The 26,618-nt window shown below is 41.8% G+C and overlaps 1 protein-coding gene and 1 long non-coding RNA gene across 2 annotated transcripts; one reads left to right on the plus strand and one right to left on the minus strand.

The window, feature by feature from the left end:
• Window position 1: 1 nt before the first annotated feature.
• On the minus strand, window positions 2–25,579 carry PITPNA (phosphatidylinositol transfer protein alpha). The gene is made up of 12 exons (XM_085240634.1): window positions 25,421–25,579; window positions 20,162–20,192; window positions 14,011–14,156; window positions 13,356–13,447; window positions 9,618–9,625; window positions 8,620–8,694; window positions 8,209–8,292; window positions 6,758–6,835; window positions 5,714–5,824; window positions 4,188–4,310; window positions 3,406–3,475; window positions 2–2,763 (listed from the first exon to the last, which is right to left on the minus strand). Exons 1-11 carry the CDS (start codon window positions 25,438–25,440, stop codon window positions 3,428–3,430), a joined length of 816 nt encoding a protein of 271 aa, XP_085096760.1. The 5' UTR covers window positions 25,441–25,579; the 3' UTR covers window positions 2–2,763; window positions 3,406–3,427.
• Window positions 24,691–26,214, plus strand: LOC146543024 (uncharacterized). The gene is made up of 2 exons (XR_014887517.1): window positions 24,691–24,861; window positions 25,770–26,214. It is a non-coding gene; the product is annotated as an uncharacterized LOC146543024 (long non-coding RNA).
• The last annotated feature ends 404 nt before the right edge of the window (window positions 26,215–26,618 follow it).

Here is a 26,618-nt window from a genome sequence, read left to right on the forward strand (position 1 = left end):
GCTCTGTCTAGTATTTTTATTAGATTTCGTTTCCAATATGCCTGTATTGGAAGATTAGGAGACAAAAAAGGCACAAACTCACATTGAAAGAAACAACGAGATCATCTAACCCATTTCTACGAAGTGTGTGTTGCCAAAGGAAAGAGCACAATGAACCGATGGGGGGAGGCCCAGCGGGGATGAACCCAGAGGGGTGCAGCGTGGGGGGCGACGGGCACCTCTGGCGCACCGACCAGACCCAGGCTGCAGCGAGGTTCCTGCCCCAACCCGACCCCACGCAGCAGGGATCGGGGCACAGCACAACCACGGCCCCAAAGCAGAGCAGCAGCCCAGTGAAACACCTCGGGGACACGGCGGGTTAGGGGGGGCCTGTCCAAAATCCATCACAGATACAGCAACCACAGCGCCGCGGCACCTTCGCTCTGCTCGCCCGTGGGATCCAAGCATTGAGAGTGGAAGGTACTTACAGGATTTGTCTGTCCTCAGGCTGAGGGATGCTTGCGTTTGGGATTAAATTAGAAGGAAAAAAAAAAGCAAAAGGGGAGGAGTGTGACAGGAAGAGTCAGGTTGGATTTCTGCATTTTTTCCCAGTTTTGCCACTAATCAGGAAAGCTTTGTGTAAAAGCTCTTACGATAAAATCAGAGGATCAAAAAAGGATTTCAGGGTGGAATGTTACAATCTGCTTCCACGGCGATTAGTGGCATCAGATGGAAAGCCTCTTGGGTAACACAAATTTAAAGAACAAGCGTGCTGTGTATTCTCAGGTTGTCCTCAAGTGCAAGAATCCCTCAGCACGTAAGCGACAAACATCAACAAAGTCAGTGCAGAAGTTCTCAGTTAAAAATATTTTAAGCTGAAGAAACTTTAAAGCGGGGCCTACGGTCCTGGAATACTTCTGGAACAGCTACAGGAGATGTCATGAAACATCCTGGTCCCAAATAGCCTTACAGATTAAAATTTAGTATCTTCATCTATTTTACAATAAATTTTAGTTCTGCCTGGTGACATTGCTAAAAATCCCTCACCCCTCCCCACCCCGCAAAGCCATGTGAGGTCACTGAGAAGAGCCTGCCAGAGTTACTGGTACAATTCAGAGCTTATTGCACTTAGACATGAGTAAGGCAAAATAACAAACTAAAAATAAAGGGATAAACTGCCCCCTCCCCAGAAACCAGAAGCCATCCTCTCCCTCCAGAGCATGCACCATCTTCCCTCGCACCAAAACCAGGCCAGATCCTGGCACATCCCTGCTCAGCACAGCCCTGGGTTATTGCAGGAGCTCCTGCTTACAGGGACACGAAGGGCTGAAGGAGCTGGAGGTACTGCAGAGTGCCAAACAGACTTCTCAAGAGTGGCAGTACACCTGTGTCTGTTTGACATTCTGTATTCCCTGTCAGTGCTGCCAAATACAGAAGTGGAAGATAAAGCTATTCTTGGGAATAAATAAAACCAAATATTGGGCCTTACGCATAAGCAAGGAAATTCATGTTTTCTCATATGTATTTAATAAAGCAGCATTTCTTTGATTCTGTTCTGCTTATTTGATTGTCTAAAGCTGATATCAACATACAGATAGTTACAGTAAGTATTTGAGTTCGCTGAATACCCAGAGCTCTTCACATCAGTTAGCAGTATCCTCTGCAGTTTATAACAACTGACAGATAACTTGGGAAACAACTGCAGGTCTCTCCTAAGTTGCTTTTCTACAGCATGAAGAGAGATGCTTTAGTCTGTCTTGCAATGGGAAGAGTATTATTGCTGAGCAGAACCACTGACCCAGGCACCTGAATGCATTCAGATACCACAACTTCACTTGCACATCAGCTTTTTGCTACATTTCAATTTGTCCAGGGAGAATCACACTATTATTAGTCAAAATAATTAAAGTTTTTTTCAGTTACAAGAAATCTTAAGTAAAGAACAAACCAGGAAGTTGCAACATATGTCAGGCAACTTTTTGTAATTATTCTGTAAGACTGACACACACAGCTGAAGGACAACGTAGCTACAGGGCCAGAGAGACCAGGTATCACTACACTGAAGTTCAACAGTCACCTGCTGAAGGCCCTAGCATGGAGATGCTGAGCACAGGCTTCTAATCAGTCTTGAATTCTTGTGTACCAAGACAGAACAAAGTAATGCCGTGCAGAAGCCACATGTCATGATAATTCATTGCAGACCAAGAACTATATCTGGCTACTCCTGATTATGTATTCAGATCACATGCCGTTAAATTTGCTACCCTGGGAGCAAGGGTTAGAGTCTATCATTTTATGGAATACTTTTGCACTCTAAAATGCTGACAGTTTCCCTCTCCAAACAGACATTCAAAGAATGGTGAAGGCTGGGCAGAACAAAGGTGGCAGTTTATCCCAGTTGGAAAAAATAATAATAATTAAAAAAAAAAAAAAAATCTAAGTCACCACATCACAAGACTATTTTAGCTAAAAATGTCACTTGGAAATCAAACAGGGCCACATGGAAATTGGTCTGAACACAATGAAAAAAAGGAGGGAGGAGTCGTAAATACAGCGATCTCTAAGTCACACGTCTCCAAGGAGCTACCTCCTTCATACACGTGCTAACATTGGAGTGCTTGGTACCAGACGGTCTATTTGCTCACAATATTAAAGGGCATCTAGAATTAGCTATGGGAGATTTAAAATCGCCTGCCGATTGGATATAGAAAGGCTTGATCCAGAGATGGTCCGTCAGTCAAACAGTGTGGATTCCCCAGGCCTTCCTGATGACTGTCTTGCAAACTGAAGTAAAGAGAGAACAGGAAAACATTTTAGAGCTACTTTGGAAGTCCAGTTTTCCACATGAAGAGGGAGACTGACTCTTCAGAAAGCAAATGTGAGACACTGTCACCAGTTCTGTGCCCTAGCACAGGTTCAACATCCTCAGCACTGCTTATGAGTTGTAACCCAGCACAATGCTTACAATGTTGACTAGTGATTTGGCCAGCAAATACAAATTCAGGTATGCTCTCCAGTATTACAGCCTTGTCTCTCCCAGCTTAGCATATTCATAATGAAATATATGAAAAATCAGTAAAAAAAATTAAAACTGTCATTGCTTCTTCTTTCCCAGCGATGTGCAAGTGGTTGCTCTAAGCCTTGGTCCATTCCTAAACATTATTAAGATGCAGTGCCAGATACATACATTCTAAATGCATTTACAAGGGATTTGCAGTTCCTAAGTGCATTCCAAGTATTTGCAGCCACAACTTCTGCTTCAAGTCATGGAAACACATATATTACTGAAATAAGAACATCAATAGAATCTACAGAATGTTCCAGAACAGTTTTCTTATACTTCTCACCCAAATATTTCTTTAGAACATTCCTTTAGAATAATTCTGGAAGAAAACAAGAGTTTTGTCAAACTCTCTTGATACCTACAGTGCACAAGGAAGAAGTCACGTTAGTCATCTGCAGCTGTCATTCCTTTCACTGGATCTTTTTCTCTCATCTGAAAGAGGAAAAAATATTCAAGTATTCATTCTCACATGATGCAATCTCTAAATTTATTGGTGTTGAAAAAGTTTAGCATCCCTACTTTACGTGAGACTATTAATATCAAAGCATCACAAAACAGTTTTTGTGATTATGCACAACCAGGAACAATTTCTGTTTAAGTTGCAGGTCTGTTAGGGATCTGGAACCATCATCTAAAGGGAAGAATGAATGTGAAATTACCCTGAGGTGAAGGAAGGGAGTGGAGCGGTGTGGGACACAAATCATGGAGCCAATGGACTCATTAAAATCAAATTTGTGTTTCTCATGGTAAGGAACCAGAGATACACCCCCACTACCTGCTTAGAATACTTAGAGCTAAAAATGCTGTTAGTGAACTTCTTTTTGGAAACCAGGACAAACACATCTGTTCAGATTTAAGCAAGCACTAAAAGTATTAAAGTGATAAATAAATCATTGACACTCATACCCTCATTACCTGTGGGTCACTGTGTTTATTGGCCTAACAACAAGTTGAGAAGTCCCTAATGATTTGAAGGAGATGCCAGCACAACTGAGTCATAGCCAATTATTCAAACCACAAGAAGCATGACCTAAATAACAGGAGGACAATACACACTGTGCTATGACAATGCAACAGTCTTTCCTCTGCACTGGATAGAAACAGTTCCTCACACAACCCACACGTGCCCTGCTTTTCCACTGACCTCATCCAGCTGTCTCTTGGTCTCATCCTCCATCCTACGGATGTCCTCCATAGTCAGATCAACCCACTTATCAAGCCAGCAAAAGAGCTGCCGATGGAAGTTTGTGAAGAGACGCTTTTCTTGCTGCAAAAGGAGGAGGAATAAAACACACAAGCAAACTTATTCATAAGGCAATTAACATGGATCTACCTAGATCTTAACTTTTAGAGATGCATTCACTGAAGAACCAGTTCCCTAACCTACCTTTCTACACAGCCACCAAAACTGGAGACTGGTGCTAGCTCAGTTTTATTTGTTTTAAACAGAATATTTAGAGCCTTGAATTCCTCACAGAAATGCACTTTTTTTTTTCAAGCCTAGGCAGCAGCCTACACAGTGCCTTGAAAAAATTAGTGAACGCTTTACTAGTTTCCTTTGATTTGATGGCATTGTTTTGACTGAATGAAGCACTTTAGGCTTGGCTTACTCAGAATAAGATAGTTGGCCTGAAGGAGCATAAAAAAGGGAAACAGAATAAAAGTAATTGCTAAAAACTAGAGGTTAGCAAGTACAAAGAGTTGGCATGCGCCTACCTTGCTTTTCTGTTTTGCAGTGACCTCCCCCAAAGCCCTCTAAACAATAATGTTTTCCACAGCTGAAACCCTTTCAGCAGAAGTAACTGATGTGTACAAGCTGCTCCAAGTTAGGAGCAATTATTGGCATTTTACAGGAGATAAGTTAGGCAGGACTACTGCTAGATAAGGGTATATAATGGCTCTTGGAAAGCTCTCATTAGGTAAGGACACTTCAGCTTTACCAATTGTGGTTTCACATTTGATAAACTGATCAAAACCAATTTGTTCAGGGCTTTTGTCACTGATACTTGAAATCCTGCAGCAGTGTGATCATTCCCCTTTAGTGAGCATGGATTCCTGCCTTTGCAGAAGCAGTACTGTAGTTTATCAACATTAATTACCAAGGAGTCACTAGAATCTGAAGTCACAGGCATTTCATGAATATGGATGACCACACCCTCCAATTCCAAGGTCTAGAATTTCTAGCTGCAGTTCATGGCTTATGAACTCTTCTACAGAAAAAGCTCTTTTCAGGATACTAATTATTCATATTTTAAGTTAATGAAACTTCCAACCATCTGCTTATTTTTTAAACACAGATTCTTCAAGCAGCAGAATGGTAACGGAAAAAGATGTTGAGAGCTCTATAACTTGCCAGAAAAAACCTCAGCTGATTAAGGTCAGATAACCGAAGCTGTAACCATTTCACAACAAAGTCTTGCCCGTGAGCAAAACAGTTCAATAAACAATTCAGATAATTATCAACTAACCTTACCTGTGCATTAGCTACAAATTTAATCCAACTGATTGCAGTGTATCAAGCAAAGCCTTGACTATATCGCTGAGGTGAATGCAGGTTTCAAGCTAGTATCTCCTGGTAGACTGCACTATTAGAGCAACCTGAGATGCTAAAGCAGATGGGAGATGAAACATCTAATTTCCACATCTCTCTTCAGCACAAAGCTCACTTACCTTCTGTATAAAGTTCTCAATCTTATTTTGTAGACCCCACCACTTGAACTTGACTGTTACCAATTTGTAAGCACACATGTATGGACAATCTGTCTGCTTCCCCAGCTCCTTCTGCAAAGATACAAAGACAGTCATTCAGGACTCAGGTCAAATGTTTCCAGGAAAGCAGCTCCTTCAGACATAACCTACAATTCCTCACAATCATCTTGCAACCTTACACCTTCACTGTCTTTTCACAAGCAGTTTTTTGCTCATCCTTTTTGCAGTATACCCAGGAGCACAATGAAAATAAACCCCAGTTACCTCTACAGGTAGACTTCCCTCCATTTTGAAAAGAGATCATTACTTCCTCTCCTTTGTCCACTATTTTTTTTCTCTATTAAATTTGTGACTTACAAATCTTCACCATTATGATGTGGCTACTCCATTTCCTTTGTCTTTTGACAAAGTCCCTATCTAAAACTTTTTGGGAACCTATGCAGATGGCATGAGCTGGGTCATCCACACAATCATGAAGCCTTAAAAAAAAAAAACCAAACAACTCCACAGGGTTGGTAAGGCTTTCCTACTTTCTGTTACAGAAGCTGTATACATTCTTCCCAAGCAGATCATATCAATCATATCAATCCCAACTTCTGTTCTGCGTGCATACTAGAGATTAGGCTTGCACACCTGTAGCTCCTCACATCCCATCTAAAGTCCCTTTTAAATACTGGTATCATATTTGCCCAAATAGAGTTTCCAGATTACAGGAATTTAAGAGAAAGGTTGAACATTGCTGCTCATAACTCAGCTACTTCATCCTTGAATTCTCCTGGCTGAACTCTTGGGCTGAAGAACAGACAGCTCTGGCAATTTCTTAGAACTTATTTTATTTGCACCAAACTGTTCCATTTCCTTTAACATCAGAACAGGTTATCAGCTGAAGAGCACTTCATTCTGCGCAAGTGAAATCAAACACACAACAAACATATCCAACTGGCCCCAACCCCCAGCATAGAAACAAGCAAACTGCTATGATTCCTGAAGTCATGAACAACATACCTTCCAGTTGGGACCCAGAGGTCCACGTCCAGTCTTGACAGATTTAAATTTTGCTGGATCTTCCTCTGCCTTGTAATCCTATTGGACAGACACACAAGATTAAACAAATCACCCTGCCCACAGTCACACGGGATGTATTTTTCAGGTGGGCAAAGATTAACTTCTAGCTGCTTTCTCAAGAGCTTCTGTTTTCAAACTTTAACATCAGGTCAGGCACTCTTCAAGAAAACACAATTCTTCCCCTTGTGCAGTGTCCTAGATGTACGTGAAGAAGTGATACTGAACCAAAATGACCTTTGTAAGAACTCCTTGTAGTAACACCAGCAGAGGATAAGCAAGCTCACAGGAGCTTTCTTATTCCTGTAATTGCTTTTCTTTGGAAACTAAATACAACTGCTGCAAGATATAGTTATGCACTCCAGAGCTGTGGTATCCAGTATTTTTCACAGCACCATGAGTATGATGATCCTGTGTTGCACACTAGGTAACAAGCACAGTTAACCTCACAACCACTACAAAAAAGAAAGAGACATTAGTTATGCCTCCTGTTGCAGAGCAAATGTTTTGCAGCATTCCCTTCATCCACACTGGATTAAGACTGAGGTGTGTATCCGATTCCTACCTCCATGTCATCTGAAATGAAAACAAACTCAAAGCATCATCTGTTCAGTGCAAGAAGTGACAAACCAGTAGCAAGAGTCTTCTGCTTCATGTAAACTCTTGTTTGCTCTCTGACAGCACTGAATTCAGAGTATTTTGTATTTGCAGATATGCCTAACCTACTGGAAATCAGATGCTATTTATGTGCTTCCAATTCATTTCTATTGGAAAGAAAAACTAAAAATACTGGATGTGCTTTAACACTCAGAGGCAACTTTGTGGGCAGGTAAATTCGCCATATTTGAAGTGTATTCAGAAATACTAATTAGGGAAACCTCAAACAGCATTCCATTTTTACACATGCTTGTTGTTTGGGGTTTTTTTGACTGTTTTCCTCCAGTAGAGTACAGAAACATCCATTAGCTTATTATAGTCTCCACAGTGATTCTTTCAACGAAGAATTAGCTATTTAATTTCAAGACACCAGTGTGAAGCCATAGGTCAGTTTCAAAAAGGAAACGGTTTAAACAAGATGCTGCATAGAAAAGGCAGTTCTGTTTTTTTTCTTGTTCAGCACTGTAATCAGCTGCAGAGCTGTAAAACTACACATAATACACTGTTACATGTACTACAAGGCCAAGCAACAGATTTTACAGACAGCCTGGACAACGCTTTCAAAACAACTCTTCTTCTAGATTGCTTTAACATGTTTAAGGAATGCCTTTCCTTCTCTTTTTTTCTTCTTATTTGTCCTGTAACCTGCAACCACCCCAAGGAACACAGTTTATACATTATCCCTCTTTTTAGCACAAGGCCTCCCACACCAGGGAGCTCTTACCCACCTACCGTACCTTGGGAAGTACTTGAGATCGATCAGCAATATCTATGTAAATAGCTTCTACATTCTTCCATACATCTGGCTCCAGTGTATGAACCTACAGCGAAAGCACGAGACTGATGTCATTGATTCAGTGACAACATTCCCACTCTGAGGCAATAAAAACCATATGGAGAGGCAGACATCGACTGCTCCTCTTTCAGGTACACACAGTAAACATTCAATATCTTGTAAGGAAGCACAGGTGTTCACATAGAACAAGTGTTTGGGGACAATTGAGCATATAAGCAGGAGTCTCTGCTTTGCTAGTGCAACATGCACTTCCAACCCAGGAGCACTGCTAATAGTTGCAAGCCTCTAATCTAGCAGGGAAAGCAGCACTGTGATATTAGACATGAATAAAATCCATGATACAAGTACTTACATTTTCTTGCGTTCCAAGATCTGATTTATGCCAGGTTTCAATTTTGATCAGGAAGTCATCCTTCATATATTCATTCTGTCATCAAAATAAAGCTTCTTGTTATCTTTGCATACATAACTGGTCTTCTTATTAGCTATGTAAGCAGCAGGAAAGTCAACTCAACGTGTTAAAACTTGACAGGAGTTTGACATAGGGAACATCAGGTTTAGCTGTAAATGCATCTTGTTTTTAGAAAAGCTGTTTGATAACGTAACAAATAACGTAAGATTAAATAAACCTCAAGTTGTTCAGTGAAAAAAAAAAAAGCTAAACTTCCATTGTTTTAATGAAATGTTTTGAGTTTTCCCCCTATGTATTAAGAGCTTTTATTTAAAGGGGAATTTCTGCTACTCTAAATACAATTTAGAAGAGATAACATTAACTAGGCAGAAATTGCCTTTTCAAACACAGTATTGCTTTAGCACTGAGTATATATTTGGATGCAATTCTTCAGTATTAATCTGATGCATTGACAGCTTTTCACACTGTGAAAGGAAGGGACAAGAAGCACAGTTTTCCCAAGTAAGCAAAAACACTTTCCATTTCTCATTATCACTGTGAGCAGAAAAGGATTTCCAAAAGTAACCCTACCCTCCCTCAAGGGATAGAAATAAAAAGAAGCCTCTGAAACACTCAGCATGTAAAAAGGAAATATCAAATTCAGAAGACAGATTACTTGGACATGATGCCACGACCTAGCTCCTCTTTTTCAAACAGTTTATTTGGGCAATGGTAAGTTCCCATGTGTAAAGTTAAGATTCGTTGTAGTAAAGAAGGATCTCTGTCCATTGTTATGAAGAGTTTGTGGATGTGCCACAGTTGGGAAGGTCTAACCTACGTGATTGTACAACAAAAGCTAAAATGCCTTTAGCTCAAGCTAAAGAGCTTTTTCTACCCAGAATGCTTCATTTCAGACATTACACATGCTTCCACAGATCATCAGTAAAAACAATACTTACTGTAATAACTGGTCCAAGAAATCAACACATGAAAAGAAAGAGATACAGTACTTTAGTGAAAAAAAAAACCATGCAACAACCATCACCCTCCTCCCACTATCAGCAAAACAGGGACACTTCAGCTTCCCAACTTCAGCTTGAGCAGCAAACACTACGGAATTGAAAAAACAACCCTAGAAGTACAAATAAATAAATAAATTAAATAGTAAACTTCACCCCCCTCCCCTCTGGAAATTCTCAGACTTGGAGACACCCAGAAGAGCAGCAATTAATTATGTACTGCCACTTCTGCTCTCTGGAGTACAGCCAGCTGGATGAGAAGATGGAATAAGTTTGTTCAGCTGACGGCATTTTACCAATCCTTTCTCAGCTTGCAGATAAGAAACCTCTTGCAGTTCTGAAGTGAACACACGCTGGATTTCAGGCCAGAGCAGACCTCATCACTCCTGCACGCAGTAACCAGACCCTCTGCATCTCTACTGCTCGTGGTAACTGAGCTCCCTGGATAGTAAGGCTCAATTATTCAACACAGAATAGCAATTAAAGATCCTGTGACAGTCAGCATCTGTCCTACCTGGGCCATCAGAGTACGTTAACAATTCAACTCTAAGAATGTTTGAAGCTGGTGCTGAACTTTGGTGGTTTGTTCTGAAGTTTGACATGAAGACTTCACTAAGGAGTAATTTTGCTGTAAATACATTGTTTGAATTTATGACTTACTGCAGACAGTATCTTACCACCTATCACACACATCCAACTCTCCTTGTTGCCTGTGCTTGGGCCTTGGGCTGCTTTAAAACCCCAGCCCTTTGAAGTTGTTTTTTTTTTTTTTTTACAGAAGGCTGATTAATTGGGTTGATTTGTTGGGGTGGTGAGAGAGGATAAGCAGGCAGAGCTGAAGCTGATTTTTAAAAGGCTGAATTTCATCTTAAAGAACACTTCACTCTCTCCTGCTAGTCCACACGAAACACTGAATAAACCAGCAATAATAAGCCAGAGCCTTCCCACCTTCCCATGACAGCCTGCTCTTCCACAGCTATGCAACATAATTAGCAGCTGCTTGAGAACAGATTTGTTTGCCTTCCTAATTTCTCCTCTGTAGGAAAGATTTCTCATTTGTACAGTGAACAAACAAATCTCTTCAGAAATAGCCATTAGAACTTAGATGCTCAAATTGCTACGAATTAGAGCCTGAACCTGAGGTGTCACAGCAATAGTGCCTATATATCCCAGCTTCACTTATAACCGTTGGGTTTCTTGACATTTGACCACAGAAAACTCATGCTGACACCCAAAAGAGTGGAACACATCAAATTGCTTTTCTAAAAGCATTTGAATGACACTAATATCTAAGTCAGACTGCAGGAAAGAATCCAAAACACCACCATTCTCCTTGGCACCAGCCCATGGTTACAACTATCAGGCATCCCTCACTTCATTTTTACTTAGTAAATGTATACAGCAACAATTTCATGTTACATTTGCTCAAAGGACCAAAACAAGGCTTCCATTCAAAGCACCTGAAAACAGCTCACTACAGTGCAAACAGCATGCAGAACTGCAGAAAGTTACAAGAGAGGCATTTCAGTTTCCTCAGTCTGCAGCACTTCTTTGACAACATATTGTATAATATGTGTATTAAAGTAGTAACAGCTTTTCTGAGGATACAGCACAAAATGTAAGGATGACCAACTTGTCTATTTAAAAAATAATACTGTGATGCACTATTAATAAAAAGTGCTGTTTTATTCAAACTTAAAGGGCTGCATGCAATGGCTAGTGTGCAAGTAAGCAGTGTTCCAGAGCACAGGATACTTATATTACCTTGGTGCAGAAGTAATACTAAGTCCTACACTGTCAAACCAGGTTTAGTTCTTCATGCACCCCTGGCTCTTAATCTTCAAATTCCACTGAGAGGACTGAAAGCCATGCTAGCTGCTGGCAGCCAGCACAGCGCTTTGTGTTGCACAAAGATTCACACGAGGCCATCACCACTGGCCTACAGCACAAATACCTGGCTGTACAATGACAGCGCTAAAGGCAGCCCACAACACACACATGGTGGTTTCTTCCCTCCTGCCCAGTGCTAGCAAGTGAAGGTTTCTGTAATATTTCTGAGCTTTTCTTGATTCATGTCATGCTGGCAGATACTCTAAACAGATTTTTCAGCCTCTGCATAAAAAACTGCCTTCTGCTCCAACCCCCACATCAATACATTTTCTATTTCATGTTATATGGGTGTTTATTACAGTTAAGGTTTTCTTATTTATTTATTCACTTGTTACACTGTTATTTCTAGCATACCAAAACCTAAAATTCTGTTGACTGCGATAGGAAGTTTTGAATGTGACTTTGGTATGGCATTTCTTTCACTTCAGTGGAATTTTAGCAGTGTGGAATTGCAGAAGCAGCTAGGAGTAAGAAAACATGATAACTCCACACCTTTGTATCAGAAACAGGTGGAGAAGAAAAGGAGGAGGGGAATACAGATGAGTATTATGTCTAACAAAAAAAATCTATTGAAGTCTACTTAGATCTACTTTTACGGTTTCAAGAATTTGAAAGAACTGTTCGAGTTTAAAGCAGTTCAGTGTACTTGGCATGGAAATAAACTAGGTACCTAATAGCTAATTTAAGTAATATGCAGAAAGGAAACCCCATAAAAGTGAGAAAGCTGGGTTGCAAATAAATGTGCTTCGGCATAATGAACAATGAGAGACGTTAAAACCTCATTCTGCAGTTGATGGCAGCAACTGAACTTCATTTGAAACATTCATTCCACTGTCACTGCTGTAGGTAAATTCTTGTACTGAAGTAATACTAACCTCCCCCACCACAAAGCTTTTTCTTTCTTTTAAAGCAGTTCATTTCAAATTCTTTTAAGTAAGTTGCTGAAAAAGAATATATGTTTCTATACTGAGTTTCAAGAACAGCTGGAATTTTTAAGCTTACTGTTCCCATTGCAATTGCATCTCTGCCAAATTGCAGAAAATGCATCCTTCAAAGATACAATCATAAGTTTGGAGACAAAGTTAAAGTTGCAAGTCCCACAGCAGCAACAGTCTGAAAAACATCAGTGGTCAAAGATTGCAGCTGCCAACTTCAGTGAGTAAATAAAACATCCCAGCACTTTGCACAGCTCCAAGAGCCTCAACCCAGAGTTACAACGTACACTTGCTAGATGATCTTTGGATAAGTGTCAAGGTCCCACCCTTAAAGCAACTGTAGCATTATCTGTTCATCCTTCGCTAATCTTAGATCCCACAGTTAAGAAAATACCAACTACGTGACACCAAACTGCACTGAAGAGACAATCAAAGTCTTCCCTGTTTCTCCCTCGCATCTCTTTTTTTTTTTTTTTCTCTCCATTTTTTTCCACCAGGCTATGCTGTGCTTGAGTACAGAAGAGCTCCTCATACATCCATTTCATTAGTGTTGCACAGTTGTTTCTTTGGTAGGAATAACGCCCCTTTCTTGGTCTGCTCTTTTCCAGTACTGAAATGTATACACACTGTCATTCATTAGCAGCACAGCACACATGGAGCTTTCTTTCAACTCTGCAGCCCTGTATTTTGCTTTTCCTGACCACAGAAGGGATGTAAAATATAGAAATCTAAAATCTGAAATGCTTTCCCCTACTGACTGCCTCCTTCCCTCTTCCTTCCTACCCACCTAAAACCAACCAACCAAAAAAAGACCCAAAAGCCAGTAATCCACAGCCCTTCCCCACACACTCACCAGTTCTGCAGTAGGGATAGGCATTCCATGCTTTTTCATGTATATTCAGAGCTCCTTCAGGGGCCAACATTCTCACAAATGTTGGCACTTTGCTGCAAAATTTAGAAACAGGAAGAAAAGCTTTGATGAGAACTGCATGCAGCAAGAGCTGTGGCCCAGACACTGCAAGATGTGCAGAACATGACCAGAAATAAAGATCCTAGAGACTCATACACTGCTAGAACTGGTGGGGTTCTCCTCAGCCCAGTGCTGTGATTTCCAGAGACTGATGGCTAGGTTAATTTAAACCTTATTTACATAAGAAAGGAAAAAGAAAAAAAAAGAAAATATATAGGCTGAACACAGGTTGATATCTAGGAGGCATTTATCTTTTGTCAAATTGAAGTACCAAAATACTGGGTACCAGAATTCCATTTGCTTTAAAAAACAGATAGATTTTCTTGGGGACAACAGCCACAACTGCCTACAGCAGCAGGTGGGTGTTCCAGCAATGCTCTCTTCCAGCTGTACTGTCTGCCAGCTGTTGTTACCTTATTTCCATGCCCTTCGGCCCTTATAAATTCTATAGTTTATACAGTTGCTGCAATCCCATCCCATCTTCCTCCAGTTGCTTTTGCCTTTTAATCCTGCTTGCCTCTGGGAATGTTTCACATACCTCTGTAAGTGGTAGATCTTGTGTGTGTACTGCCCACGCTCTCCATCTCTCTCATAAGGTTCATTCACCAGGACCTCTACTCCTTCACCTCCACCAGTTTCATTTTTACTGGCTTCTGCCACAGAATACAGCTGTCCCACCTGATACTAAAGAAGTTAAAGACATGTTATTGTAGTTGCTGTAATACAGCAGAAGTTATAATAATCTTACTAGAAATAGTCACGGATAAATTTGTTTTCTTGGGAGAAGGCAGGGAAAAGGACATCCAGCTGTGTGCCCAGACAAGCATCTCATTTCATTTCATGTTGATATAAAAAACCTGAGTGGTAGTAAGGAGAAAAGCACTGCTGATAAGAGAGCTACCTTTAACCCTTAAATCTCAAACTCAGAACCAACACAAATTTAGGAAAATATAAAATGGATGAAAGGAGCATCAGGACAACACTTAAAGAAAATATAGGAGATATCAGCATACTTTTTTTTTTTCTTCATGCTTTGGCACACAGGTGTCCCAATTGTTCAAGTCAAAAGGAGAATAATACACTGATAGTCCTAAACTAATAAACACATTAATTTATCCCAAAGAATTCCATATGAATATTTTTTGACAAAATGGAGTGTAGGAGGGAAGGTAGGAAAAAACTGAAGACAGAAGACAAAAGGCACTTGTAGCATCAAATTTATGTCCTCTAAGATACAAATGTAAGATGTGCAAAGTTTCAGAGCCCAGAAGAGCTAAAGATGAGGATCCTGCAAATGCAATTCAGAACAACTAAGTTAGCAGCTTGAAATCAAGAGGTGCTCTGCACCAGAAAGGTTCCAGTAACATGCTACAACTTTTTAAGGCTGAATATGGTGAAATTACTCTTCTTAGCCCTCATGATATACTAATATACTTAGACCTCTCTTGTCAAAATTGATCCTAATCACATGGGGTCATTTGTCTTCGTTGAATATCCATTTCCCTTCTGAGTCTAGTTCAAACTCAGTTCTGTCAGGGCTTCCATAATAATGCATCTTCTTTCTTCTCCAAATCCAAATGATCTCTTATTTCAATTAGCAATCTCATTCTGAAAACTTTATTTAATGAAATAACTGAATCAAGTAGTGACCCACGGGACCCATGCTCTCACTGTACCCCTCCTATTTTTCCTACTAATTTTGTTTAGTGTAGGGTTTTGGTTTGGCTTCCTCTCTATGTCACACTTCCTATTAGTCAGGAGCATCAAGCCACTAACAGGGAAAGAACACCATTTCAACATACAGTAAAAATCATTTTTTAGCCACTTACAGACACTCTCTTGGCTGTATTAATTCTCAGAAATCACTCATACTACTTCCTGCTGTACAATCTCTTTCAGAAGAAGCATCCACATGTTTCAGAGGGAAGAGCAGAAGAAAATCAAGAATGTGTAGAAGAGAGAACGTTCTCCCATCCGCAGAAGATGTGAAGACCAATACACTCTTGCCTCTAGCTAAAGAGGATGTAGAGCTCAAAAAAAAAAAAAAAAAAAAAAAGTGCTGAAAAGAAGAAAATTCATGCAGAGCTTTTTGAAGAAAAGTCAGGTGAACAGACAAGGTCTGAGAATGAAGTTAAAACAAAAGGTCGAAGGGAAGTGCTTGAAACAAAAGCAGTTTTCAGAACGCAAAAGTGATCAAAACAACTGTTGCCAGTGGCAATATAGGGAGGCTGTGTGAATGGGTAAACCACAGAGATAGACATCAGAAATGCAGGGACAAAAAGAAAAAAAATCTGAAAACTTTACCACAAAGCAATGGAATGCTGCTTAGGCCTTCTCCCATCTCCCTAGAACAAGGCTGTGCAGAAAGAATCAGGAATGGCACTTAACACTATACAAGGGAACTCAAGCTGGAAAAGTGGAAAACTACTCAGAGCTGACAACCCAGAAATGCATCACTAGGCTGACACACCTTCAGGAAAAAGGAAGACACCTCCAATGGTTAAGTTTTATTGTCAGAGCATCTAAAATAAAAACAGAACCCAAGTTCTACAGCTTTTGTACCAACTAGTGCTAACAAAGGCTGTATTTCCAAGACAATGCTTATTCGTACTGGGAGAGTGGAGATATGCCAAAGGTACAGTGTTAGATATCCTGGCCTCAGGATCTGGAGCAGAGCAAAAAGTACATCAGAGGGACTTAAACAAGTGCTCTATGCAGACTCAGACTCACCACAGAAGCATATTAATTAGGAAATCTAACAGGTAGTCAGCCTATCAAGAGAAAGAAAAAAAGAGGAAAAAGCATCCATCCAATAAAAGTAGTCTATAGCAAAAGCAATCTACTGAGCACCTCCTCCTAGCTCAGAGCAACAGCTCTGCTGCATCTCTCCAGAAGGAGCAGGCCCAAGCTGTACAAGCACCCCTCACTTGGCTGGATGGTTCTTGCACTGACACCAGCAGATTGGGTTTCAGTCTGGATTTTGGATTGCAGTGTAACTCTCTGCCTTCTGACATTTCATGCACTACACTGCTTTCCTTATGACTTCCCTGCAGATGACCCACAGGGAACAGAATGCTCACCTTCCTCCAGAAGAGCAAAACATGAGAGTTGTGAAATCTTAGAAGTAAGTTGACTTAGTAGGGTAAAAGCCACACGTACACTTATGGAGAGGAGAACATGAGTTTAGAAACTACAGCACTAGAGGGGCAGACTGCTTTGCAGCAAGTCTCAGGACAGGTCTCCAGAGGCACAAACTAATTCCTCTTAGTAACAGTTTCTCATTCATTCCTTCTCCCTCTTAAATACGTGGGTCAAAGTTGAGACTCTAAGAGGATAAGCCTTTTGGTCTGGCATCTTCAACATTTAATCTCCACTGTTATTTCTGATCCTTTAATCGCATTGATAGAAGAGGAAAAGGCCCAGATAAAACTGTCCCAATGAACATCTGCTTGTGAAAATTAACAGAAAAATGGATTCTGGCTCCATGAAGAACAGAGCACCAGACAGACGTATCCTTTCAGCCCTGAAACATTTCTCCTGCAGGAAGTCACCTCCCTCAATGTGTGTCACATCACCTCTTATAGAGCAGACAGCATATCTTCTTCGCACCACATTTCATTCAGAAGGCTTGATCTCAATGTAGCCATCTTCAAGAACAGTTATTTTCCTGAAAGCAGCTTTGAAAACAATTAATAAATAAGAGTCTTTTGTGTTTGGCAAGCTCTTTCCCACGTGAGAGGAACAAAGAGGCAGCACAGAATGTGTACACACAGCTCTAATCCATACCAGCATTTCCAAGTGGCAGCTGGTGAGACACCCACACAGCAGCTCAAGATCTCGCTCTCAAAGTTGGCACTGTGCAACACAACGTTGGTCAGAGAACAGAAGAGTATAGGTAAAGACCTAAGATACAACAAGATATTTAACTTTTTTTTGTTCCTTGTAGTACAAGAATGTATAAAATAACACAGGAGAGCAGCTTGCAGCCTGCACTTATGCAGAACCAAATTTTGGCAGAGTTTCCTATCAGAAGACAGTTTGCTATGGTCTAACTCCTACACCCCAGCCTTCAAGTTTTAGTCATCACCAGGGACTCTCTTGCACTGTTTTATTCCCCATCGTAGCAGTTACATAGCTAACTATTTTCCACTGAACTCTAAATTTGTTAACACCTCTCCACGATCTTCCTGATCACTGCTTTTGTCTTGAATTCCTTACTATCAGTTAAGCTCCATTTGTTAGGGCTGAAAGGACTGAACAGGGAATCCTTGGCGTATCATGGAACACAGAAGACTGCCTCAGCCCTATTACAATGCCTTAAAGACACAACTGTTTTCATTCTCTGCATTATGTATGAGCACCATACTTCCAGCAACAATTTGCATGCTGAAGGAGTGAACTTCTCAGACCCTCAAATAAAAATTCCTCCTATTACATCTCCTAGAGACAGAAATGCTCAATGAGGAGCTGCACAGCAAAGAGCTACGACAAGTCTCCAGAGCCCTATTCAGAGTTCTGCAAGCAAGGAAATTATTGAAAGCAATAAAGTTGTAATATCTGTTTTGTAGTACAGACAACAGAGTAGTGACCAAGAGATGCACAGATGTATCAGCATCTCTCTGCACAGGAAGGAGAATGAAGAAACAGAGACCCAAAGCAGTAGTCATTCCTTCAATTAATATGGAAATAAACTTTCTTCTTAAGCATGCCTTTAAAACTACCATATGCTGCAAGTGCCTGTGCAAAGCTATGTGAATGTAAGAACTTTCTGCTTAGGGAACTGTTTCCTGAAACCTTGCCTGCAGATCACATGAGAACCACCAGATCTTGGAAAGGGAACACAGTAACAATATACGAGCTTGGGGAAAAATAGCATTTAATAAGTTGTGGATTTTCCTCATCCCAGCATACTGAGGTGTTCCGTCTAGAATTCTCATTTCTTCTCTTCTAACTGTATTCGCACTGCATTTTACAGACTTTTCACTCTGCTCAACTCTCTGGAACTCCTTGGATCCAGAGGAAAGGAATGACCTCAGAGCATCCTCTGAGGAGGAGGCTGCAAGAGAGCAACACAATTACATACAGCCTGTAAACCCAGTTTCCACAGACGCAGCCTGAACACAAGGCTGAAAACACGCCTGGCACTGAACAGCTAGCAAGGGAGGGAAAAGAGCACAGCGAGGGACTCGCTTTAACTGGATGAAGTTTAATCCCAGTATCAGAGAACTCGGAAAAATCCTGTGCTGGGTTCCATCCAATCTAACCCCCTCAAAGAAACAATCTGTATACTGATGCTATAACTTGCTCATTACACAGCTTGATACCTAGAGGCATATCACTATGAGGCAGAGCTCCTGCTAAGGACTTCCATTTATCGAGCTCTGCAGTACCTTACCATTTAGACACAGCTTTCTTAAACACTTCCTCTGCCGATTGCAAGTTTGCATTCCTTGTTTACCTGCTGAAGTTTGTGTTAGCTCATCTTTTGTCAAGGACTTCCTCACACAAGCAGCATTCAGGCACAGCAGAAGATAAATATACATACCTAATACTTCAGTAAAGCTTCTGTTAGAATTGTTTGAAACAGAATCATGCAGAAAACATACAAGCTATAGGTATGGAATACACCACAGACAGAAATTTGGTATGTCCCAATCCTGCACCAAGATAATATGCAGACCTAAAATCATTTTGGTGACAAGCCTAGATTGCCATCAGCATGAGATGCCTTCCTGAGCCACAGGAATATGAAACTCAGCTTAGATGTTTTCTTTTTTACCAAGCAGTCTCATGGCTGCTGAAATACACTGCACAAAGTTCTGAAGTGTGCTCTGTCAAAATAGTATGGAACTGACAAATGAGTATGCTTAAAACAGTGCTGCCATGATCCAGCTTACCACTCTCTGTACCATATCCAGGGAAAACACAAACAAGAGTCCTGTTACTGCAGCTCCTCCTAAGAGTTAGAGCAAGCCCTTCATCAGGACTTGCAAAAAACACACTCAAAAGAAAACAGCAACAAGCTTTTCACAGTCAGATATCCTGCAAGAGCAGTGTTCAACATAGAAGAGGAAAGGGAAGCTGCAACACCCAGAGAAAAGAGCAGAGAATCAGCTACAGATTCTGCACAGCTATTCCTTGGCTAGCTTGGCAATCAAAATCACTGCCTGCATTATAAATGACATTTCTCCTTTCAATTAGAACTTTATATAAAGAACAAGAAAGCTTTCTTTCTGCAAGATCTAGAGAAGAGTTTTTAAAAGTGCTATGACATAGAGATACAATCTTTCTTTTGCTATACCACCCTCACAGAACAGAAGAATTGATTTCAATTCACAAAGAGCAACAAAAGAGTTCTAGGAAAACACAGACCAAAGCGTAATTAGTGTAATTTAAATTTGTATTAAAGCTTTCTCTTCACGTTAAAGAAAAAGAACAATTGCATTAATCAAAAGGAAACCACTTCAGAACAGTCTGACAAGTTGAGATTTATCATCATATCTGGATGTACTTTGTACCTCAGTCTTAAGAAATGAAATTATTTGATCGATACACGGTGAGTTAAGATCATACAGAAGTCCTGAAGTTGGTGTATCTGTTTCATGCGTTTTGCAGCTTTTGTTCAAACTGCTTTGATCACAAGTTTATTTACAGTCCTAGAGAAAGGAAGCAACAAGAAAAGGACTTACCTCCTCCACAGACACAGGCAGGATAACACGGCTGAAAGAGAATACAGAAACAAGAAAGTTAACAAATACAGCTGCAAAATTTAGAGGGCACATTTCTCATAGCAACAACCACACAGCTCTCCCCCCCCACATAACTCGAGTGTCTACTGAGTACCAGCACCCCTCACACTTAATCCTTACTTTCAAGACTATTTATATAACAACCTCAGAGAAAATCACTGACATGATACAGCATAACTGCAATCCTACACTACAACTAGTAATAATATTTTACTACTCTGCAAGTCCATGCAGAATCAGAACAGTTGCATGCTCCTTCTCACCACATCCTTTCAGTAGTCACGTCTTAATCCTCTCCAAGTTGCTGACGGGCGTTGCTAAGTGCTTCAAGAGTTTTGTACAGATTTGTCTTAGTTACAAGTCATGGCAGGATTTGTTTATATGTTCTACCCCATAGGAAGGAACACCACATAGAGAAGTACATGGAAGGCTTTCTCAGAGCTGACTGCGAAGGAAGGCGCCGCCATTTCTATATATGAGTCACTGTGGTTTCCTGGACGCCTCTTTGAATCAACTGACTGAGTTCTGGCTGGTCTTGCTCTGTAGACTACTGTGATTTCTTGAAACTACAAGAATAAATCCAAACTCAAAGCTGACAGGTGCATGAACTTTAAGGCATTTTTATAAAAAGCTTTTCTTTTTCCTCTGAAATTAGATTTGAGTTCAACTTCTGCTTTCAGTAAGGATGATGTTGAAACAGGGAACCAAAACAAGGCACAGTTACTATGAGTAGAAGAAATTTCATTTCCTTCTGAATTAGGATGTATTGGGATTAGAATAAAAGTCCATTATATTAATAACTGTTTTTTGGTTTTTTTTTTAAACACAACTGGTGAAAATTGAACATTTCTCCTACACTAAAGGAATGTTACCAGTAAGATACCGCAAAAGAAATTGAAAGAGGGGCAAAAGTTTAGAGATTTTGCAAGACTTCTTATGACAGCAACTCTTTATGCTGGCTGCACACTACTGTAGGAAGAGCTACTGAGAATTGCAGATGAAGTTCAGCATCAATAGAAGCTGAATAATACATTACAGGCATTCATTTTCCCCAACACATGGGGTAACAAGCCCCAAATACCATCACCAACATTTATCTTGGTGCTGCTATGGGAAAGCATCTGAAACTATCAGTTCAGTAGCGTTCAAAAAATAGATGAAACATCAGAAATTGAAGCACACTACATACACAAAAATAAATGACAGTTATGCCACTGTAATCTCCCATGCATCAGCACCTTGAATCCTGTATGTAGTCCTGGTCACCTCACCTCAAAGAAGGTACAGAACAAGTGAAGGGGGACAAAAAAAGATTATGTGAGATGGGAAAAAGCTTCTGTGTGACAACAGAGCAGTTGTATGAGGCCTTCATCTTAGGAGAAAGGACAGCCAGAGGGTTAAGATAAGGTAGAGTGTTACAGAGCCACGAATGGTGCTGGAAAGCGAATGGAGAAGGAATGCTTGTGTCTTACAACAGGAACCCAGGTCAGAATAAAAATCATTAGGTAACAGATTTTAAACCAATCAAGTGTACTTTGTTACATCATGCATATTAAGCTATGCGATTCCTTGCCAAACACAAGAAGTATAAGCAATTGTAAAATGGGATTGAAACAGTTCATGGAAGTTCATATGCCACTTCCTGGAAGGATACACTGAAGAATGATCGCTCCACTCAATATACATTGTTTCCTACAAATATCAGCTAGAAGGCAAGATGAAACAGGATCTTCGGTCCAATTCAGGATGAAGTTCCTTACATAATGAGAAGTTTAAAATGGGAAAATGGCTTGCCACAAGTAGAACGTGCCACCAAACGTGGCACTGGTGAATTGGAGGATTAAAAGAGGAGGGATAGGATAAGCAAAGGTGAAAAAGCAAGGAGCGAGGAAGAAAAAGTGATGTTGGAATGGATTTCAAATAATGCCTTTTGAGGATCTGGCACAAAAAGACTGATGTAAGCTAATGGAATTTTATGTAAGAAACCAAAAAGCACCAGATCTGAATATTGTCTTATAGTATGATGTTCACCAATGGAGAAACAGAAACACAAAGAAGTTAAGTAGTTTGCAGCTTGTTTTGCCTAGCAAACAAAGAATGCAAGGGATGACCAACATTTATAGGTCATCAAGTGATAAAGGAGGAGGAAGAACTACTTCTTCTTCTATAGGGTCCAGAGAAAGAGCCTCCCAGGAGCAGCAGGAGGAACAAAGACTCCTCAGTCTGGGGCAGAGATGGATCAAATGATGAGAAATGATTATGGTGCGGTTGCCTGCCACACCAAGGGCAGGAAAATGAAGAACACTGAACATGCCTCCTAAATAAAAATATGCCTCAACTGACAGCAAAGGGAAGTTCTGCTACAGAGAAGGTCAGTGTTGTTATCGTCACTTCGCAGGAAAGGGAAGCAAGTCTCCATGCTCAGATTCTCCTCAAGGTCTTTGATGCAGTTTAAATCCAAACAGGGAGAGTATGCAAGCAGGCAAGACCTCAGCCACCATTTATGAACCTTGCAAGCAAGCAGACAAACAACCACAAAGCTTATCTGGAACATGGCTAGGTATAAACGAAAGATAAGCCCAAAAGACTATTAGGGCATCAAATGAAAACTTTAAAGCTACCACTGCACAACCATCAGTAAAAGAACCTGCACAGAAAAGACAGACGATGCAGACTGACAATAAAAGAGGTGACACCACTTTTTATTATACTGTTCTGTATCCACAATGTCTCCTCAAATACCTCTGGAGCACACAGAAACACCCTTTTGATTTAGTAGGGAGGGGTCACAGAGATGGAGGAATAATCTGCTTGGGTGACACACAGCTGCAGCTCACTTTTATTTTTATCACTTATGCTGGGTAGGCAGTGAGGTACCTGTATGTACCAGCAATAGGGAACGGCTCTGAGTATCCAGGTCATGTCAACACAAGTAGTTTCCATATGCCTTGAGCAACTCTTACCCAGAACATAAGATACAGTCTAAAAACACCTCTAATAGCATGCAAAATGGGCAACTTTTTACATGCAACGTCAAGGAAAACTAACAAACACCAGCACCAACAATGACAGCTCAGAACAGAGAACTGTTGGAGCTAGTTGGGCATCCCAAAGAGTGAGGAATACATGCACGCATGTTTAAGCACAGTTCAACCTTGAGTGTCCTTAGAGCCATGTACATCTTAAAGACACAAAGAACGCAAAGGAGAAAAAGAACAGGACAATACAGCTCAGAAGATTTGGTGACCCTACTGAAAAAGAAAAAAAAAAAAAAAGAAATGGAAGCCTGTAAGAATAAACACATTTAGTAATTCCTGTCTTTTAACCTTCAGTCGTAATGTTTACTCTCCACACTTGATCTCTGGAAGAAGCAGAATAAAAGACCAGCAGGTATTTTGATCTGGTGGTGTAAATGATAATTCCAAGTAAAATGACTTTTGGAAGTCATCCTCACCAAAATTAACTTCTCATACACTCAGAAGTCTGAACATTTTAGGTACATATGTTCCATCTTTACCAGATGCCCTGTAGGCAGCACAGCTCACTGGCAAGTGAGCTTTACCGCAGTACAGGACGAGAAATTGAAACTCTAAGCAGAAGCATGAAAACAGATATATGGACTTGAACAGAAATAAACCAGACAGGTACTCTTAAAAGCAAAGTACCTTTACCAACTAAATTTATAGGAAAACATCCACAAAAAAGATGTTAGAGAAGACATTACTTCTCATGCATCTGAAAAAGAGTGCTCAGCTGTGGTTCTACCTGCTTGCACTACAGAAGGTAACACTGCCTCTGTGTTACACAGACCAGTCCTTGAATTCTACATCTCCACTGTTGGATAAAAATAGCAAGGGTTTAAAGATTAGCAAAAAAAAAGAGAAAGAAAAAAAAAAAAAGAAAAAAGTTAGTCAAGCTTTAAGACAACTATAAGGATCACCACAATGTTCAATAGAGTTCTAACATTTAGATCCAGACCAGGTCCACGATCTGGTAAAGCTGCTCTAAGGAAGATACCATTGCATAGGTAAATATGTCTAACAGAAGGACTGAAAGCACATTTTATCATTAGGGTCACAGCTATCTTCCATAAGGAAAAGGGCAGAGGGGGAAGGATAGATGCAGGACAAGGGGAAATGGTTTTAAGTTGAGGAAGGGAAGATTTAGGTTGGATGTCAGGGGGAAGTTCTTTACAGAGAGAGTGGTGAGGTGCTGGAACAGCTGCCCAGAGAGGTTGTAAAGGCCCCGTCCATCCCTGGAGGTGTTCAAGGCCAGGTTGGATGGGGCGCTGGGCAGCCTGGTCTAGTATTAAATGTGGAGGTTGGTGGCCCTGCATGTAGCAGGGGGTTGGAGATTCATGATTCTTGAGTTTCCTTCCAACTCTGGCCATTCTGTGATTCTGTGGGGGGAAGGGATGGAAGATGTGCAGCAGCAGGCACAGCCTGCAGACACCCAGCCAAAGTGCATCAGTCCAAAGGAGTCCACCGTGTCGGCATGCATAAAGACGCTGAACAAAAGACTTTGAAAGCAGCAGTGTGACTAATTGCCACACACCGCTGGGACGGATCCACCAGGCTGCCTTTTACCTCTCCTTTTCCACCTCCAGGCAGAAAATTGCAGCAGCCTCGGGGAACAGCAAGGTGAGGGCTGCACACCAAATATCCCGATGAGAGGCCGGGTCTCAGCTTGAGTTGTCTCAGCTGGAGTTGCTAGCTAGGCGCTAAAGGAGAGGAATGGGTAAAAAACCAACTGGAGGGGGGGAAGGGGAGGAGGGAATCGCCAGCACCGCAGCATCCCATCGAAACGCCGTACCCAGCGGTGACAGACGGCACCAAAGGCCGCGGGGACACCCGCACCGCCGGCTGTGCTCCCGGGGGGGTTCACCGCGATCCGCCTCTCTCCTCAAGGCAGAACCGCAGCGATACCCGAGCGGAGGGCACCCCTCAGCCCGCCGTGACCTTCATTCCTTCATTCCTCCATTCCTCCTCCATTCCCGCCACCCCCGGCGGCGCCGCGGCCCTCACACAGCGCCCCCCCCCACCCCCACCTCAACCCGCAGTGCGGGGCCGAGCCGCCCCCGCGCCTCCTCACAGCGCCATGTCCCGGGGGAAGAGGAGGGGGGGCGGTGTGAGGGGAGGACAAGCGAGGGGGCGAAGAGAAAAGAGGAGTCGGGGGAAAAGGGCCGCCCGCAACACTCACTATTCCTTGATGAGCACCATGGCGGAGCCTCCCGCCCGGGACGGCCACGCTGAAGGTGACGGGCGCCTTCCGGCCGCTCCGCTGGACCGCGCCGCACCGGGACGGGGGGGAGCGGGAGGGGGCAGGGCGGCGGGAGCAGGGGCGGGGCGTTTCTGCGGCAACCGCTGCGTCACGGCGCCACGCAGGCGTGCTTACGTCAGCAGCGCGCGCGCCTGGCGGGAGGCGCTGCGTGTGTGGCGGAGGGAGGGGTCGACGGGCAGCAGGCGTTCGCGCTCTCTGTGCTTCCCTCAGGGCTTCCCCCCTCAACCCGCTCCTCAGAGCCAGTCGCTAAAAAACTCTTATTTTGAAGGGAGCCAACAAACGACGCTTGTGTTAGCGCAGAAAGCTGCGGTCCGAGCATCTTCCTGCTGGAACCGGGGCTCTGCGGTGGCTGCAGATGACTGCGATTGCAGCTCCTCGCTGATCCTCAGCACTGCCTCAGAGCAGCATCAGCTGTACTCGGTATTAAGGGTGACCTCAAATTCCGAAAGGCACTTTAAAAAGGCTTTTTTTGGCTCTGTGTGACCTGTGCCCTATTTGATGGAGGAAATTAGCTGAAGGTTTTATAACCTCGTCGCTGGAACCACACAGAGCATGGATCTTTATTTGGTGGGGAAATAAAGCTGTACATTTAGCATTACCCAGATCACTCGTGAGTGACTGAAGCACCTTTTTGTTCTCACCATCGTGTAACACCACGACCCACAGAATCATTAAAATCATTAAGGTTGGAAAAAAAAAAAAAAACAACACAACATTAAGATCATGAAATCCTGAAGCATCCTCTCTTCTGCAGGCTGAACAACCCCAGTTCCCTCCCCATAAGACTTGTGCTCCAGACCCCTCACAGCCCCATTGCCCCTCTTTGGACACACTCCAGAGCCTCAATCCTATGGAGGTGTTCATCTTTCCATACATATTCAACCCATACACGTTCATCTTCCACCCCTCAATACCAGCTCACCCTGTCTGATAAACACCGATCTCTTTCTCAACCTGCTGGCAAAATAATTAACAATTACTAAAAATGATTAAAGGGTAAGATTTTCTTCTCTCAGATTGAAATCCTGCTGTTAGTTCCCACCCAGAGAAGAAAAGCACAAGGAAACGTTCAGAGGGCAACCGAGCAATTTGGCAGATGGCACCACATGAAGTGCTC

This window comes from Meleagris gallopavo, chromosome 21 (assembly GCF_905368555.1).
Source record: "Meleagris gallopavo chromosome 21, MGAL_WU_HG_1.1, whole genome shotgun sequence".
NCBI lineage: Eukaryota > Metazoa > Chordata > Aves > Galliformes > Phasianidae > Meleagris > Meleagris gallopavo.